The sequence below is a fragment of the Lagopus muta genome, chromosome 11, assembly GCF_023343835.1.
Source record: "Lagopus muta isolate bLagMut1 chromosome 11, bLagMut1 primary, whole genome shotgun sequence".
In the NCBI taxonomy this organism is placed as follows: domain Eukaryota; kingdom Metazoa; phylum Chordata; class Aves; order Galliformes; family Phasianidae; genus Lagopus; species Lagopus muta.
The window spans coordinates 1,166,199-1,181,614 of NC_064443.1; the positions used below are offsets into that span (position 1 = coordinate 1,166,199).

General features: G+C 57.3%; 3 protein-coding genes and 1 long non-coding RNA gene across 6 annotated transcripts in view; 2 read left to right on the plus strand and 2 right to left on the minus strand.

The window, feature by feature from the left end:
• Window positions 1-6,467, plus strand: part of LOC125698783 (uncharacterized) — a 58,929-nt gene extending 52,462 nt beyond the window's left edge. Inside the window, exon 4 of the long non-coding RNA XR_007379331.1 lies at window positions 6,357-6,467. This is a non-coding gene — a long non-coding RNA (uncharacterized LOC125698783). The remainder of the gene's footprint in view (window positions 1-6,356) is intronic.
• On the minus strand, window positions 6,381-8,317 carry LOC125698781 (maestro heat-like repeat-containing protein family member 6). The gene is made up of 6 exons (XM_048957572.1): window positions 8,192-8,317; window positions 7,891-8,067; window positions 7,411-7,566; window positions 6,947-7,229; window positions 6,796-6,855; window positions 6,381-6,662 (listed from the first exon to the last, which is right to left on the minus strand). Exons 1-6 carry the CDS (start codon window positions 8,315-8,317, stop codon window positions 6,490-6,492), a joined length of 975 nt encoding a protein of 324 aa, XP_048813529.1. The 3' UTR covers window positions 6,381-6,489.
• A 473-nt stretch (window positions 8,318-8,790) lies between these two features.
• LOC125698775 (uncharacterized) lies at window positions 8,791-11,172 on the minus strand. Its single transcript, XM_048957549.1, has 6 exons — window positions 11,086-11,172; window positions 10,378-10,813; window positions 10,185-10,294; window positions 9,815-9,964; window positions 9,271-9,681; window positions 8,791-9,072 (listed from the first exon to the last, which is right to left on the minus strand). The coding sequence occupies exons 1-6, from the start codon at window positions 11,167-11,169 to the stop codon at window positions 8,794-8,796; spliced, it is 1,470 nt and encodes a 489-aa protein (XP_048813506.1). The 5' UTR covers window positions 11,170-11,172; the 3' UTR covers window positions 8,791-8,793.
• Window positions 11,173-14,344: 3,172 nt separating this feature from the next.
• The window catches only part of RFT1 (RFT1 homolog), an 80,042-nt gene continuing 78,970 nt past the window's right edge, over window positions 14,345-15,416 (plus strand). For all 3 annotated transcript variants that reach the window (XR_007379320.1, XR_007379319.1, XM_048957571.1), the window contains exons 1-3: window positions 14,345-14,433; window positions 14,548-14,633; window positions 14,768-14,884. Coding sequence is in view for 1 of the 3 variants with exons in the window: in XM_048957571.1 (XP_048813528.1) it covers window positions 14,371-14,433; window positions 14,548-14,633; window positions 14,768-14,884 (266 nt within the window). In the remaining 2 variants the exon portion in view is untranslated. The remainder of the gene's footprint in view (window positions 14,434-14,547; window positions 14,634-14,767; window positions 14,885-15,416) is intronic.

The following is a 15,416-nucleotide window of genomic DNA, read 5'->3' on the forward strand; positions in this document are numbered from 1 at the left end:
TTGACACATCTGTTGAGAACTTGGCACTATCTCATCCTTAATGTTTTGCTATTTAAATACGTTTTGTGCATGTTTTGCTTTTCTTTTGAGTTGAACCTTAGCTCACACTACAAAATAGTTTATATGTAAGATAAAAGAATAAGCCTGCTATACATACAGTACATAAAATCTTTCACTAAGTACAAATAGAATTTAAAAGTGAAATTACTGAGGCAGCAAACACAGTTGATCACATTTCACATAAGCAGTGCATTAAAGGCTAATGTTCTGTGAAAATATAGGAGTCAGAAGTACGCTTTGCTTGCCCAATGCTACTCTGGAAAGTAGAAGCAGTGATTTTTTTTTTATTAAATGCAGCATATCACAGAAAAAAACCCTGCACCTCTCTGCCTTCTTCAAGGGGGCCCTTAACGCTTCCATTCTGAAGAAAAGACACAAATGAAATCCAGTCTGAACTAGTTTAACCCTGTAAGCTGCACTGAGAGATTAACTCAGTGCGCAGTGCCTGGGGGACAGTGATCTGGGAAAGCCCTCTGGGGACACTTGGGAGGGAAGAGGGACAGTCACAGCAGTACCTCCCCGTGTCCTTGGGTCGTGAAAGGGCTGCGAATCTCTCCTCTTGCTTCCTGCCCTTCTGAAATGAAATGGATTCTGCATGTCCTCGGGCCCGGATACATCTGAGAAGGATCACCAGAGGGAAGAAAGCTGAATGAGTTTTAGCACCTGACGTGGTCTCACACAACTCCTTGGACTCCTAGTTATTTCTGTGGAGTATCAAGCTTTGTAACATTAACAACAAGCATTCTTTAAAATAAAATGAACAATACCAGGCTTTGCATGATTTGTGTCAGTGCTGACACAAGGCTTCTGGGCAGTACGGTGGAAATGAACTTTTGCCATCCCAGAAATAAAGCTTTTTTTTTCCCATTAACGAAATGGTGAAGTGTGGGCTTAGAGCAGAGGCAGAGCAGTTCTGTTAAGCATCACACCTCCTGCTAAGCATGAGACATTGTGGTAGATGAGCTCTGCAAAGCCACTGCCCTGTGGCTCCAGTTCTGTCCTCCCTGTTCCAGGAACAGGTTGCCCAAGCAGGCTGTGGATGCCCCATCCCTGCAGGCATCCAAGGCCAGGCTGGATGTGGCTCTGGGCAGCCTGGGCTGCTGGTTGGCGACCTGCACACAGCGGGGGGTTGGAACGAGTTGAGCACTGTGCTCCTTTGCAACCCAGGCCATTCTAGGATTCCCTCTCATCTCGTGTACCGGTATCTCCCTCTGCAGGCCGAAGGGGAGGGATGGGAAGCGGGGTGCGTACCGAACTGCGTGCTGCAGGGAGAGGCTGCCCTCAGAGCCTCTGCTCCGGCTGTAGCAGTCTGGGCAAAGGCAGCGCACAGCAGCCGCACTCGGGCTGCCCGCCGCGGATGCTGCTTTGCTCTGTGCACTGAGCCAGCTGGAGAGGATGCTATTTGAGGTGCTCGGTCATCACCAGGATTTTGGAGTGTGTGTTTTGCTCGTTTCTAAAAACAGTCCTGCCTGGAAAGCCAAAAGCTTCTACAGCAGCTGCAGAAATCTGGCTCGCTGCATGGGCAGTCATTCTGTGCTACCTCATGCACTCTTCCAGGTGGCATTAAGGCAGTAGTACAGAACTTTGCCTATGATTTCATACCATGGTTGGTGGTCTAAGCTGGTTCCTAGAAGTGCCTTTCAGGGAAAAGAGACACACAAATAAAATGAAATTGTATAGGCTGCTCCGGAAGTAATGCCTCCCATTTATTTCCATGGAAACTCCAACAGGTGCAGAGAGCACAATAATACTATGTGATAGAGCAGATTTCAGTAAAAACAGTTTATTGGTGCAGTCACTACCATTAGCTGTGCAATTTTGCCAGCAAAGAACAAGAGCCTGCATGACACACTTGTGAAAAATCTGCGTGGCCATCCAGAATGTGGCTTTTCTTCCATGTCAGTGTTGCCACTGCTGAAATGCACCACCCACCAAATCACTGTGCTCCCATCCACTGTTTGGTCTCCATAAACATTCACAGGAGTAGATGAATGTCCGCGGGTGCCATTTTTTCCTCATGGACAAAATGAATTCCGCTCTTTTGCTTTGTATGCACTTCCGTGTCAGATGCCATTCTGTCAGACTGCTCCTCTGCAGCCATCTGTTGAAGGGCAACAGCACGTAACGGATTATAGATGGGAAGGTTCAGCCTCTACTGCCATCCCATCACAGATCTGCCTCTAACATCATGGGCCAATGCCATAAAATAGGCATTGTTTTTGGAGCAGTCCTCAAACTGAATACAGAATACAGTATTTGTTTGGGTGAGTAACTTGCACAGTTGCTGTTGGTCCTTTATGTTCGTTTTCATTTTGGTTCTGCAGTGAGATCTTTGTTTTAGAATAGTCACAACTCATCAGTCTTGTTTCAGGATCTCACTGCTGTTTTAAGATTCCTGCTTCCCAGTCTCAGTTTGTTATTAATTTGGAATTTTTTTCTCCCTAAGGAAATAATCCTTAATGTTCCAGCTGAATACAATTTCCTCTGCGGGGAGGTGATATCACAGAACATCTTTAACTGCTTTTTCTGTGTTATAAATTTTCTGAGCAGTAACAACTGATATAAAAATGGTGTTACAAAGTCAAAGTCTGCCTTTCATCATGAAGTCCCTTATGATGGTATAGTGCAGAAATGTCCAGTGGAATGCAGCTACTGAGCACTGTAAGAGCTATGATTTTTATTTTTCAAAGTTGGGAAGGAAGAGTTGCAACTCATGCTGAGATCTCTGTCATGCTGAGTTGCAGCTGCCTGGTGCTTTTGAAGGCTCTCTTTGCTGTAGAGATTCGATGTACGTTTCTTAACAAGGCTTTACTTCATTGCCCCGGGCCAAGGGCTGTGTTTGTTTTGTGCTGGAGGAAGAACCAGCCTGCTGTGGTTCCAAAAGCAGCCTAACTCTGAAGTAAGGAGCTTCGTAGAGGTTATTTTATCTTTCTGCCACCACAGGGAAGCGTAGGATCTTAGAGTACACTGCTGTAAATAGTATCTCAGGACAACCAAACAAGGGATATATCGTGGTAAAGGATGGAGGAATGGAGGCACTGCCTGCTGTGGGAATTGGAGAATGATGGTTTTCAGTGCACTTTCTCTTGAAGCCCGCTTTAGGTTGCGTGCTACTTCAGCAACATGGCACTCCTATGTTTAACCATGCTCAAAATGTTACTGAAAAGTAAACAAAGCAAAACCAAACAAGTATTTTTTTCTAACATATCTGGTGCTAAGGCTGCTTGTGCAAGATTGAATAAAATCAAAGTGGCTGATAGGTCAGTTAGAGACTTTGACATGTGGCTCTTAGTCAGGATGTGACCTGTTGTTTGACATCATCGTTATTAGTCTAATCTGACCATCATTCAGCCACAATATGCATTAGAATTAGCTAACGGACTAGAAGTACTCACAGTCTAATCACGTGATTTGGGGACTAACCGTGCTGAAAGCCGTGCAGGCTAACTGTGCCGTGCCTTACAGGCTGTTTGCCATCTAGTGGCTTAGATAGGTTAATGTCAGAAGGCTGTAAGCCGTAAAGTTGATTCCTCTTGAAAAAATAGCTGAAGGGCTGTTTCTGTTTCAGCTCAGTGAGGTGACAGAGCATGAAGAGGAAGTGGAGAGATTAAGGAGTGTTAGGAAGTGCGAGCAGCAGATGGCAAGGTGCAGCGGCTCCCTGCCGCAACATGAGGGGCAGCGCGGCGATGCGCCCACGGAGAGCTGGACCCCTGCCCTGCTGCCATCACTGGCGCTGAAGGAGGTGGCAGCGCAAGGTGAGGAGCGGCACAGCAGCGGGGAAGGATGTGGCCGAGGAGCAGAGCTGAGCAGCGGGCAGGAGGAGATGCCGCGAGCTTTGCAGGGCGCTCAGCTGTCTGCCCGGGAGGAGCGCCACCTCCTCCACGCACTGCGGAGCCTGGAGAAGAGCTGCCCCAAGTCTCCTCGTGGTGGATGTGGCCTCCTTTCCTGCAGGATCTTGAGTGTGTCTTGTGCTTAATTGTTTATTCTGTATAACGGGTAGCTGTCTGTAAGAACACACTTAAATGTTAATGAATTCAACTGCTTTATCCACTGGATGTGTATTTGTTTCAAGAGGGTAGGGAAAGATGAGGGGAAAGAGGAGAAGGGATGCTTTGTGTGAAACGGAGATGCTCCCAGAAGTAGATGTTTATCTTCAGGTGTTGCTCTGACGGCCTTTGAAGTCCTGCTTACAAATACACAGGTTTATTCACTTCTCCATTGTGAGAAAGGAAAACAAGGTGTTTGGAAAATAATGTGGAACTGCTGTTGTCTGGGGAGGTGCCTGTTCAGGTTTAGAGGAAGCAAACTCCAACTCTCATGAGCTGGATCGCGTTGCTGAGGAGCGGTTGCAAACCTTGTGATGCCGTGAGGCTGGCCTGGTGTTAACTCTGATGGCCATTTCTGTCTGCATTTTGGGTGTCGGTCTGCACGGGAGAGCTCTGCCAGCGTGGAGATGACCAACGTAGTGCCTAGAGCTCAAGGTCCCAAATGCTGTGAATGTGACAGTGCGCCCTTTCCCTGACGTGCCAGCTGAGCCCTGGCTCCTGTGGGCCGTGGAGGATGGTGTGTTGCTGTCCATTCCAAGAACAAGAAGTAGATCTGGCACACAGAGGTAGGCCAGTGTTTGAGAAGTGCTCTGTAAAATCACGTTCTTGTTTTCTGCTCCGTGCTCTGCTAGTCTCAGCTGTGTCCGGAGCTCTGTACGGAACAGAATCCAGAGAGGACTCGAGGATGCAGTCATGCTGCTGTCATACGTGGGGTGGGAACGGGCTGCCGTGCAAGTGTTGTGTGGGGCAGCTCCTGGTGTGGACAGGAGGACTGACGGTAAAAGAGAGCTGTGTCTGTCTCTGTTGGGTTGTACAGAGTAGGGGTAGTCTCGTTGCAGTGGGTGCCGTTTGTTAGGCAGTGTAAAAGGTGCATTTCTTCAGACGTGCTTCCAGGAGGCTCTGTGCCACCAATGACAGGGGGAGCGTGTGTGGTTGTGTAAGTGCCTTTCTTTCGCAGCACTGAATGCCCTTCAGGAAACGGAATAGAGAGGACAGGGTTAGTTTGCAGTCTGCGTGCTCGGAAGTTGCTGGGAGCTCAGATCAGAGCTCCTGCTCTTCTCAGCGAGCCCTTGCTCACAGACATCCTCCTCCTGGTGAGTCCAGCTGCAGCTCCGGCTGTAGGGCTTGTCAGTGCAGGGTGGCCTCATCTGTGCCCACAGCACCACGCTCCAGCAGGGGAGAAGCACGCGGTGATGCAACCAGGCAGGGCTCAATAACAGGATGGTTTTATCGCATGGTACCGCTTGTGCTGAAGTGATGAAACTGTGCTTCTGAACTAGACTTGACTTGAATTTAAAAAGTATTTTATCCCAAGTGCTGTCTGTATATCTAAATCTAAGTCAGAGATCAAACCGTTCTGCTGTTGTTATTTAGAAGGGATATCGCAGTATTGACGGTGCGGTTTAAATGGTGGCGTTCATTTGTAGTAAGGTTGAAGAGCTCCCACGTCTGTCTTTCAGACCTGAGAGATGGACAGTAATGTAATGGGAGTCCTTGCTTCGTACGGCAGGTTTCCTCTGCAGTTCTCTGCAATGAAATGATGCTTTTAGGACAACAGTTGCTTTAGTAACGGGAGCAGACTTTGTTGTCTGGATGCTCGTCCCCTTGTCCGGGTGATTCATGCACCTTGTGAGCAGTTCAGCCTGCAGCAGGAATCTGAGCTGTGATCTCTATGTGATTGCTGCTAGAGCAGCAGGGACCACACTGGAGGCTTTGTGGTGTAGATGTTGGTTTTATTTAGTATTGTTCTTACTTGAGCATTTCACCAGTTGGACTTGTGTCTTTGTGTCCTGTGATAGATGACTTTTTGAAGAAGTTTAAGCGATGAATGTTATTAGAAGCCCCGTGGGAAATTGGCAGTAGTGTATCAGGCATATATTTGTTGTCCATATGGTCCACAGCATTTCTCATTTCCAGACGTTTTTCCCGTCCTTCATGCCTGCTTCTGCAGCTCATCAGTTCCTTTCTGCCTTGCAGAGGCTTCTTGTGATGCTCAGTTGTCTTTTTGCAAAGAACAGAGAGGATGTTAAGGAAAACAGGCAATTGTTAGGGCTGTGGAATCCACTGCTTGAGATGGAGGGGTGAACTGATGAGCAGATCTGGGTTGGTCCATTTGACACACGATGGAAAGAAAAGCAGCTGGTGCTTGCTGGCAGTGGCCGAAAGCATGTGGCAGCGGCAGGGAGCGCTGCACGTGCCGTTCCTCTCAGGGCAACGCTGATCTCCTGGGTGTTTTTCCATTTCCCGCAGAGAGAAGACAGGCACTGGCGCTGAAGGAGGTGGCAGCGCAGGGCGAGGAGCGGCACAGCAGCGGGGAAGGATGTGGCCGAGGAGCAGAGCTGAGCAGCGGGCAGGAGGAGATGCCGCGAGCTTTGCAGGGCGCTCAGCTGTCTGCCCGGGGGGAGCGCCACCTCCTCCACGCGCTGCGGAGCCTGGAGAAGAGCTGCCCCAAGTGTCCTCGTGGTGGATGTGGCCTCCTTTCCTGCAGGATCTTGAGTGTCTGAAGGGCCAGTGAGGAGACGGATGGACTGGAGTCTTGCTGCAGTCCCTGAAGGCCTGAGAGAAAGAGGGGCTCTTTCAGTTTCAGCCCAGTCTTTCAGTTTCAGCCCAGCTCTTCCCTCTGGCGGGAGGGAGCAGGGGACAGGCACGTCGCCTGCCGGCTGCCCCGGCATCCCACTGCCTGGCTCACCTTCGTAGATGCGCTCTCTGTCGACCTGCTGCTGATCCGTCATGTGCTGCCCTAAGAGCCCTAGGAACACACGGCCCCGTCAGCGACCCCGGCTGCTCCCCGGGTGCAGCTGGAGGGCCGGGGACAGGGGAAGCTCATTCTCGTGGCTCACCGATGAACCGCACAGCCTCCCGGCGCAGGGGCTCCTGCGGGCTCTGTAGGTACAGCAGGCTCTGGCCCACGTAGTCCTGCGCTGCTGCCTTCATCCTCCTCTTGGCCAGCTGGAGAGGGAAGAGCGCAGGGTCAGCGCAGGGTGGTCGCGACCCTGTCCTGGGGTGTGGGAACGTGCGTACCAGGCACTCGCCGATCTGCCAGAACTGCGCCGTCTGCACCAGGTGCTCCAGCCGCCTCCAGCGCAGGAACCGTGCGGCACCGAGGAGGGCTTTCTGGGAGGCCTGCCAAACAGCTGAGATGGCACCGCAGCCCGAGCAGCAGCACGGCCCGCGTCCCCCGCAGCTCCTCCACAGGGAGGATGCAGCAGCGGGGGCTAATGCTGCCGTGGGCTGCAATGCTTGTGGAGTTTGGGGGGCACCGTGGGAGCAGCATCGCCCTCCCCCAAATGAATGCAATCCCCACCTTGGCCACGCTCTCTTCCTCGTCGTGCAGGTGGAGATACAGCAGGACCAGGTTCCTGTGCACCTCCTTCTGCATCTTCCTCCTCTCTCGGTCCTCCACAAAGTTCAGCGTTTCCAGGAAGAGGTCCATGGAGAGCTGCCGCACAGTGGTGGACTCCTGCAGAGGAGGAAGGAAGGAAGGAAGGAAGGACAGACGGACGTCAGTGTCAGCAGCTCCACGTCCATGGCAAGCAGGGCCATTGCCACCAAGGAAGTGGGGGCAGAATCTCTGAGCTGAGAGGTGGTGGGCAGATCTTGAGGATGGCCCCAGAACTGCTCCAGAGCGTGCAAGCTCTGCCCTGCAGAAGGTCTGCCCAGGGGCACGCAGCGCCTGGAACTGCAGACCAGCCAGGAAGTCCCCTGGTGTGCTGTGACATGGGGGGGCAGGGGCAGCAGGCATGGGCACACATGCCTAGTGTGCTGGACTCCCTAGCATCCTTACATCATTAAAGAGCGCTGGGAGCTTGCTGGTCAGCTCCAGAGCCATGAAGCTGGTCTTGGCCACATCCAGGAGCTGCAGCAGAGTGCTGAGTATCGGCAGGGCTATGGCACGGCTGGTGCTGTCTGCATCCTGCAGCTGCTCCATGATGCACGGCAGGAAGATGATCATTGGCCTTGCCTGCGGGAAAAGCACCCCTTCCTTTAGGTACAGCTGGAAGCACAGTGAAGTCGAAAGCACTCCGGTGCCAGCCCCGAGGCTAGCAGGCAGTGATGGGATGGGCTTTGAGGCCGCCCCTGCTCACCGTGTCCTGCCTTCTGCTGAGCTGCAGGATGCCCCTGAGCACCAGCTGCCGCATGCTCATGCTCTGGCTCTGCAGATGCTTGGTGAAGACTTTGAGGATGCCGTGCAGCTCAGTGGTGAGGTCCATGCACTCCAGCACCTGCAACACAGGTGGCTCTTAGTGCTGGATCCAACACTCCGCTTGGGGAAAGGCAGCAGGGCACAGCCAAACAGCCTCAAGTTGGCTCTCCTGCAGCTGTTGCTCACCTCAATGAGGAAGACCATGGCCACCATCTCCCAGGAGTAGAAGCTGGTGCTGAGCAGCTCAACCAGCTGGTGGCAGATGGCGTCACGCAGAGCACCGGGCAGCTCCCTCATGGCCCTGGCAGGGATAAGAAGGCACCATGAGCCCCGAGCCAGGGGGACGCAGCTGTGGCTGTGCAGCCCTCTTGCCACTTTGTCTGAGCACTGGGGACCCCCTGGCAGGCCGGGGAAGGAGTTCTCACCTGGCCACCACCTGCACGCCCTGGAGGTGGGTGACGGTGCCGAGAAGCATGTCCCAGCCCCCCTGCTCCTGGATGGCCTCCATCTGCCTCTGGAGGCCCTCGCTGCAGAGCAGCACCTTCATGGCCTGCACCGCGGACCTGCAGGTGGAGAAGGGTGCGAGTCGCATCGGGAGCCCCAGCACCGGGTCCTGGTGCAGCGGGGGGCGGGGATGCGGCACCTGATGGGAGTGAGCGGGTTCTGCTGGTGCGCCTCCCAGAAGATCTCCACCTCCTGCTGTGTCAGCTTGGTGGTGAAGGACACTTGCAGGAGGAGGGCCAGGAAGAGCTTTGGGAAGATGGCCCGGGCCTTCTTCAGGACCAGAGGCAGCTGGAGTATCTCCGGTAGGGTCCTTGCAGCCTGCAGAAAGCACCCAGATACGGTTCTTGCCCCATCCCCCAGGTTTCCTTTCTGTGCCATCCCTACACGTGTAGGGAAGGGGGACCCCCAGAGCCCCCGGCAGGTCTATGGAGGGATGCCAGGGCAGGAAGACGTCTTGGGGGCGGATAGGGGAGGGGAGCGGGGACTCAGGCTCAGCTGGGTGAGCGAGGAACTCACGGCCAGGGCAAGGACACGTGGCCTGTCCCTCATGAACGGTGACGCGTGGTGCTCAGAATGGTTTATCAGCACTTGGAGCAGCTCCTGCAGCACCTTCTCCATGACCGGGGGCTTTGAGAGCATTTCCCTCCACATGGTGACAGCGGCCCTGCAGGTCCCCAGGGCTGTCAGCATGGCTGCCCTTGCCTGGCTGACAGCCGTGGGGTGGCGAGGGGAGGGGAGGGGAAGGGAGCCCTGAGGGCCGTGGGCCCCGTACCTGGTGCAGGTGGGGGAGCAGACCAGCAGGCTGCTGACCATCTGCTTGGGGAATTTGCTGGCCAGCACGAGCAGGGCCCTGCCCAGGCTCTTGCGAGCTGCCCTGTCTCTGATGGACGGCAGGCTGTTGTAGATGGTCTTCATGATCTTCCACACCTGGAGGGGGACACACGTGAGAATGGGACGGCACCGGAGCAGGGCTCTGCTGGCTGTGGACACAGCACAGTGCCAGTGCCAGGAATGGGGCAGAGCCCCGAGGGCTGGAGCTGTGGCAGCAGCAGGTTCCCACCTGCCGTGGAGGGAAGCAAGTCTTTGCAGCGAGCACATCCACCATGTGGGCAGCCAGCTCGGTGCTGTGGAGGCTTGGCACTGTCATGCTCTCGATGGTGCAAAGTAATATGTTGACCGTTTCAGGGTACGCCAGGTATTTCAGAAGGACCTGTGGGAAGAAGGAGAGGAGGGATGACTCGTCCCCTGTGTGGCTGCTGGGCCGTGTCCGTGCCTCAGGAGAGCTGGGAGCAGGGGCTGGGCTGGGAGACACCAAGGATAGGGAGTGTGTTGGCCGTACGGGCACCAGGGCTGCTCGGGGAAAGCGCCTGCGCTCTTTCTGACACTGCAGGCCTGGGTTCTCCCGTGGGCTCAGGGTTTGCTCTTTGTACCTGAAAGATCTTAATGGCTCTGTTGTCGTGGGAAGCCTCCTGGTGGAGCAAAGCTAGCTGGCTCTCCCAGAGCCGTGGCACCTTGGGCCTCTGCTGCTCCAGCGACCATCCTGGAGGGGAGCGCACAGAATGTGAGTGAGGGGCCTGGGCACCTGGAGGTCGGAGGGACCTAGCCCAACGCAACTCCTCTCACTTGGTATGGGGATGAGGGTGAAAAGCTGACGGACAGCCTTCATCGCCTCGTCTCTCGTCCTCTCATCCGTGGAGGTGCAGGAGAGGATGAGGTGCCCGGCCAGCTTGCCCAGTATAGGGAAACGTTGGTTCTCCTGGCACTTGTGCTGGAAGGCCGCGATTTCCATGAAGCAGGAGCACGGCTGGGGAGAGAGACAGCGGGGGCGCACGGCTGAGCGGGGCAGCGGGGCCCAGCCCAGGCTGTGCGCAAGCCTGGAGGCAGGTGAGACAGGTGGGCTCCGGCTGGGGAGCCAGGACGCGGTCCCCGAAGCTGTGAGCACCAGGGCTCCTACCTTGGGCGAGGAGCAGGAGTTGGTGAAGGCGAGCAGCCTGCCAATGCACGCCACGGCCCTCTCCTCCACGGTGGCCTGCTGGCACATGGTGAAGGGCAGCAGGAGCTGTGGAGAGAAAAGCAGCTGGTTGGCCCCCGGCACGGGGCGCTCGTCTTTCCGCTCGCTCCCCAGCTGCAGTGGGGCTGGGTGTTTGCGTCCCTGTCCTGCTGCGGCCCTGCCGCCTTCCTGCTGCTCCCCACCCATCCCTCTGACCCCACAAGGGCCGGCCTCGGGCCAGCACCCCCTGCCCGCAGCAGGCCGTGGGGGGACCTCGCGTGGATCCCCCTTCACGGCCTGAAACCGTCCCCGCAAATCCCAGCCTTGCCACGCAGCCAGACCTCCAAGATGTTCTGCAGCTCCTTGAGGACAGTGGAGCCGGTGCTGCCCAACAGCCCCTGCAGCAGGCGGTGCAGGGCTTCCATGATCTGCAAGGAGGACAGGGGTCAGGGCGGCCGTCCCTGCTGCATCCTGCTGGCAGCAGAGCGGCATCCCGGGCGGTTGGTGCCCAGGAAGCGTTCCCGGGGCTCAGGCCGTGCGCACCTCCGTGTCATCCTCACGGCCTGGCAGGTGGAGGACGCTACTGATGCAGGCGAGCAGGAGATTCTTGTTCTCCTCCTCTGGAAGCAGCTGCGCTTTGCTGCAAGGGGAGAGAGGGCAGAGGCGTGATGCTCTGCTCACGGCCCCTGGCCGGGACCAGTGCCACCACGTTGGCCAAAGCTGGGCTGGGGCGGTACCTCATGGCGGCGATGGCGCTGATGGCCTGCTGCCGCAGCTCCACATCCGGGCACTCGGCGGGCTCCTCCTGCAGCAGCGCCTGAGGGCACAGCAGGATGGGAAGGGATGGGACGGTGCAGCGGGCCCTGCTTGGTGTGCGGAGCCTGGGCCCCCTGTCCCGGCTCCGGGGCTCCCCAGCGACCCCGCAGTGGGCAGCGCTGTGCCCACCGCCCGGCCCTGCAGCGCTCCCCTTACCTCAATGCACTGTGCCACCTCCGACGCACAGGCACACAGGTGATACTGAGCTTGGCTGTCCTTGCGGGCGGCTGCACAGGTGTTGTGGACGCAGGCCAGGAAGCTCAGCTTCTGTGCCTGTTCCTGGGACAGGGAGGGGAGTTAGAGGTGCCAGCATCAGGGGACCCCGGCACCCTCAGGGCACGGCTGGGCAGGGGCCGCCAGGGAAGCACAGAGTGCCCACTACCTGGGGTCTGCGCGTGCAGCTGGCGTGGATGCAGCTCAGGGGATCCTCCTCCTGCGGTGACACGATGGAGGCAGGATCCTCAGCTGAGCCCGATGGCCCCTGCAGGGGCTGCACCTCGCACACCTCGTAGGGCCACTGCTGGGCCGTGGGGTTGCGGGGTGCCCTCGGTATCTCTGGCCATTCCTCTTGGGGTTGGCTTAGGGGTCTCTGCTCCATCTTGAAGCTCAAGAGGGAACAGCGGCAAATGCGCCTGCTGCTCCAGCTGTGCCTTCAGGGGGATGAGGCCCATTGTGCAGTGGCAGTGATGTCACCCCATTCTGCCCGGCTCCACCCAGAACCCCTCCTCGCCTGGGGCTGTTCCTGGCAGTTTTGGTGTGGAAGGGGCCCTCGATGCCACTGTATGCGTCTGCCCCAGCTGCGGCCTTGGGGTCTGGGAGTCCTTCTCAGGGCCCTTCAGTCCATCCCCACGTCCCCCCCAGTAAAATTAAACTGTGTCACCGTTTCCACTGGGACAGAGTTGTTTTCCTTCTTGGCATCTGGTGCTCTCTTTTGGCTTCAGGAGAAACACAGAGTGTTGATAACACGGCAGTGTTTCTAGCTGTTGCTGAGCAGTGCTGTACTGAGCTGCAGGCGTTTCAGCTGCTCAGCTTGTCGTGGTGTCCTGCTGGAGAGGGGCTGATGGGGCACCAGGAGCTGGGAGGGCGCAGAATGGGGACAGCTTGTGGCAACTTAGGCATGGGCTCCGTTGCTTGTGCAGGACAGAGAGCTTCATTGTACGTGCTCACAGCCTTTTATGGCCCCGCGACAGCCCCTTGGCTTCGGGTGTATTTACATCTGGCAGCGTCTTCATTGCAAGCTCTGTTTTGCCAGTGAGAGATGGAAATAAGAATTCAGGGGAGCAAAGATCCCTGGATTTGTTTTAGTATCGTGATGCTGGTGTGTGTGTGTACCGTACCGTGGGGCGCATCAGGCCCGGCACTGCCCAGGAAAGGACTGTCCTGCTCTGCTCTGCCGCGCCGCTGCAGCCCGTGAGATGTCCGACGCCGCTTCCTGAAGTGGCCGCGTTCTCCTTGGGATCTGTGCCCAGCGCTGCCCACAGCCTGCCCTGCTGTGCTGTGAGAAGGCAAGTCCCAGCCTGGGCTCAGATGGCTGCAGGCCCTCGTTGCTCTCGGTTCCCGAGGCTTCCAAGGTTTTTTTTGGCACCCCCCGCTTTGCCAGGTGCCGCTCCCTGCATCCCCTTGTCTTGCTGATGCACTGCTGCTCTGGCAGTCCCTGTGCCTTCCCTGAGTGGCGCCTTGTGGAACACAGAAATGACACGCGGGTTTGGTACCCGCTAAGGGAAGAGGAGGAGCCGAAGCTGCTCCCAGCTGGGCGTCACGGCAACCCCCATCCCGACCCACCTCGGTTCCACCGGTGCCCCTGTGTACTGGGGTTGAGGCTCTGGGACTCGAGGGAGAGGTGTGTGAGGATGCGGTGGGAGGCCCACCCATGAGGTTTCCTAGGGCGAGGCGGCTGACTTATTTCTCCACAGAGAATTCAGGAATAAATACTTCCATCCCTGGATGGCTGCAGTCCTGGTTGATAAATGGAAATGGATGATTGTGTCCATACTTACCTATTGAAAGCAAACACCAGTGGAGCCACCCCCAATAAAAAAAGGATAAAATGATGGTGTTAGAGGAGGTGGGGAATGAAAAAAGGGAAGAAGAGGAAGATGTCTACGAAATCGTACCATAGGAAAGAATTGAGAAGATTTGAGAACCTGAAGCACTCAGGCAAAGAGGACCCAGGGGAGGAAGAGATCAGAGTCGGGTAATAGGGCATAAAAGATGTCGCGCTGTCTCTGCAGGACATTGCCACTGTGAATAAAGTCTGCTGGTATCACAGGTACCGTCCTGACAAATTATTTGGGTATTCCAGTTGTTGGGATGCACACTGGGGAGAACATCGAAAAGGCAAAAGCCCGGAGCTTGAACTCAGCTCGGCTGTTGGGGCAGAAGAGAGAAAACCCTTTTTTAACACGTATCTTAACGGTCAAAGGAGAAAATCTCCCTCCTGTACCGCGTGCGGCAGGAACGTGACTGCTGAGGGTAAGGAAAATGTTCTCGGCGCCTTCTTTGCAGCGGTCCGTGTCAGGCAGAGCCGTTTTCCTCGGCGTTCTCTACGCCCTGACCGACCGGCCCTGCCGCTCGCGTTCCGTCACGAGGGAGCCGGACTCAGCCTGCCGGCCGCACTGTTCCCTTTTCCTCCGAACGCGCTTCCAGCGGCCGCCGTCGGACAGAAGGGCGGAGCGCCCACAGGATCGCCGAGCGAAGCAGAGCCTCGGCCTGCGCAGAAGGCGGGGCGAGGCGGGCACAGTGAGCATCGCCGCCCGCCTGACGTCATCGCGGCGCGCCGGCGGCGTTTCCGCTCGGGGCCGCTCGGGGCCATGGCCGCGCGTGCCGCGCTGCGCCAGACCGCCCGCCTGGCCTCCTCAGGCGCCCTGCTGCAGGTGCGGGCCGCCGCGTGTCCCCCCCCCCCCCCCGCCGCTTCTCGCCCTCCTCGGCGGCGCCCTGGTGGCCGGCCCGGTCCCCCGGCGGTGCTTCCCGCCCCGCTTACTCCGCAGGTGCTGTTCCGGGCGGCCGCCTTCGGGCTGAACGCCCTGACGCTGCGCCGCCTCTCCAGGGAGCTCGTCGGCGTCGTCGGCGTGAGGTGATCGCCGTTCCGCCTTCCGGCCGCCTCGCGTGGCCGCGTTCGGTTCCGCGCAGCGGGACGGGTGAACGGCGGGCCCCGCGGAGGCGGCGAGCGAGGGACCGATCGCGCGTTTCCCCTCCCGTCTCCTGCAGGCTGACTCTGCTCTATTCCACGGCCGTCTTCCTGGCCAGGGAGGCGTTCCGCAGGGCCTGCTTGAGCGGCGGCGCGGAGCGGAGCTGGGCCGCGACCATCAACCTGCTGTGGCTGACGTGAGAGCTCCCCGGCCGGTCTTTGCCTTCTCGCTCTTGTCCGAGAGCTCGCGCGGGGAAGGCGTTCGCGTCGCCGGTTCTCCTCCGAGAGCGGCGGCGTTTCAAGCGCGAGCCGCCTTGTGGGAGCGATGCGAGGCGCGTTGTGGCTGCGAGTCGAACGACGGGCGGCTCGGGGATGTGAGAGCGGGGGCTCGGATTCGCCCCGCCGCGGGGCCGTGAAACCTGCCGCGCTCCGGCCGAGGGCGCGGGTCCCGAAGCGGCATCGGCAGAAGGCAGTGCGCGTCCGCACCGCGTGCCCCGCTCGGCTTTGCTGGCGGCGGCCGCTGCCGGAAAGGGCCTGGCGCTGCGGTGCTGCTGGCAGCCGGCACGGCTGGGTCGCGGGCGTGTTTTCTTCTGTTGACTGCGCTGTCGTTGCGTGGAAGGCTCGGCACAGCGCTTGGAGTGGTGGCATCAAAACCTGTTGTGGTTGCACGTTGCTGTTACAGGTTTTACACCACAGCTTGGAGCAGCGCGTGGCAACTCGTAGCTACAG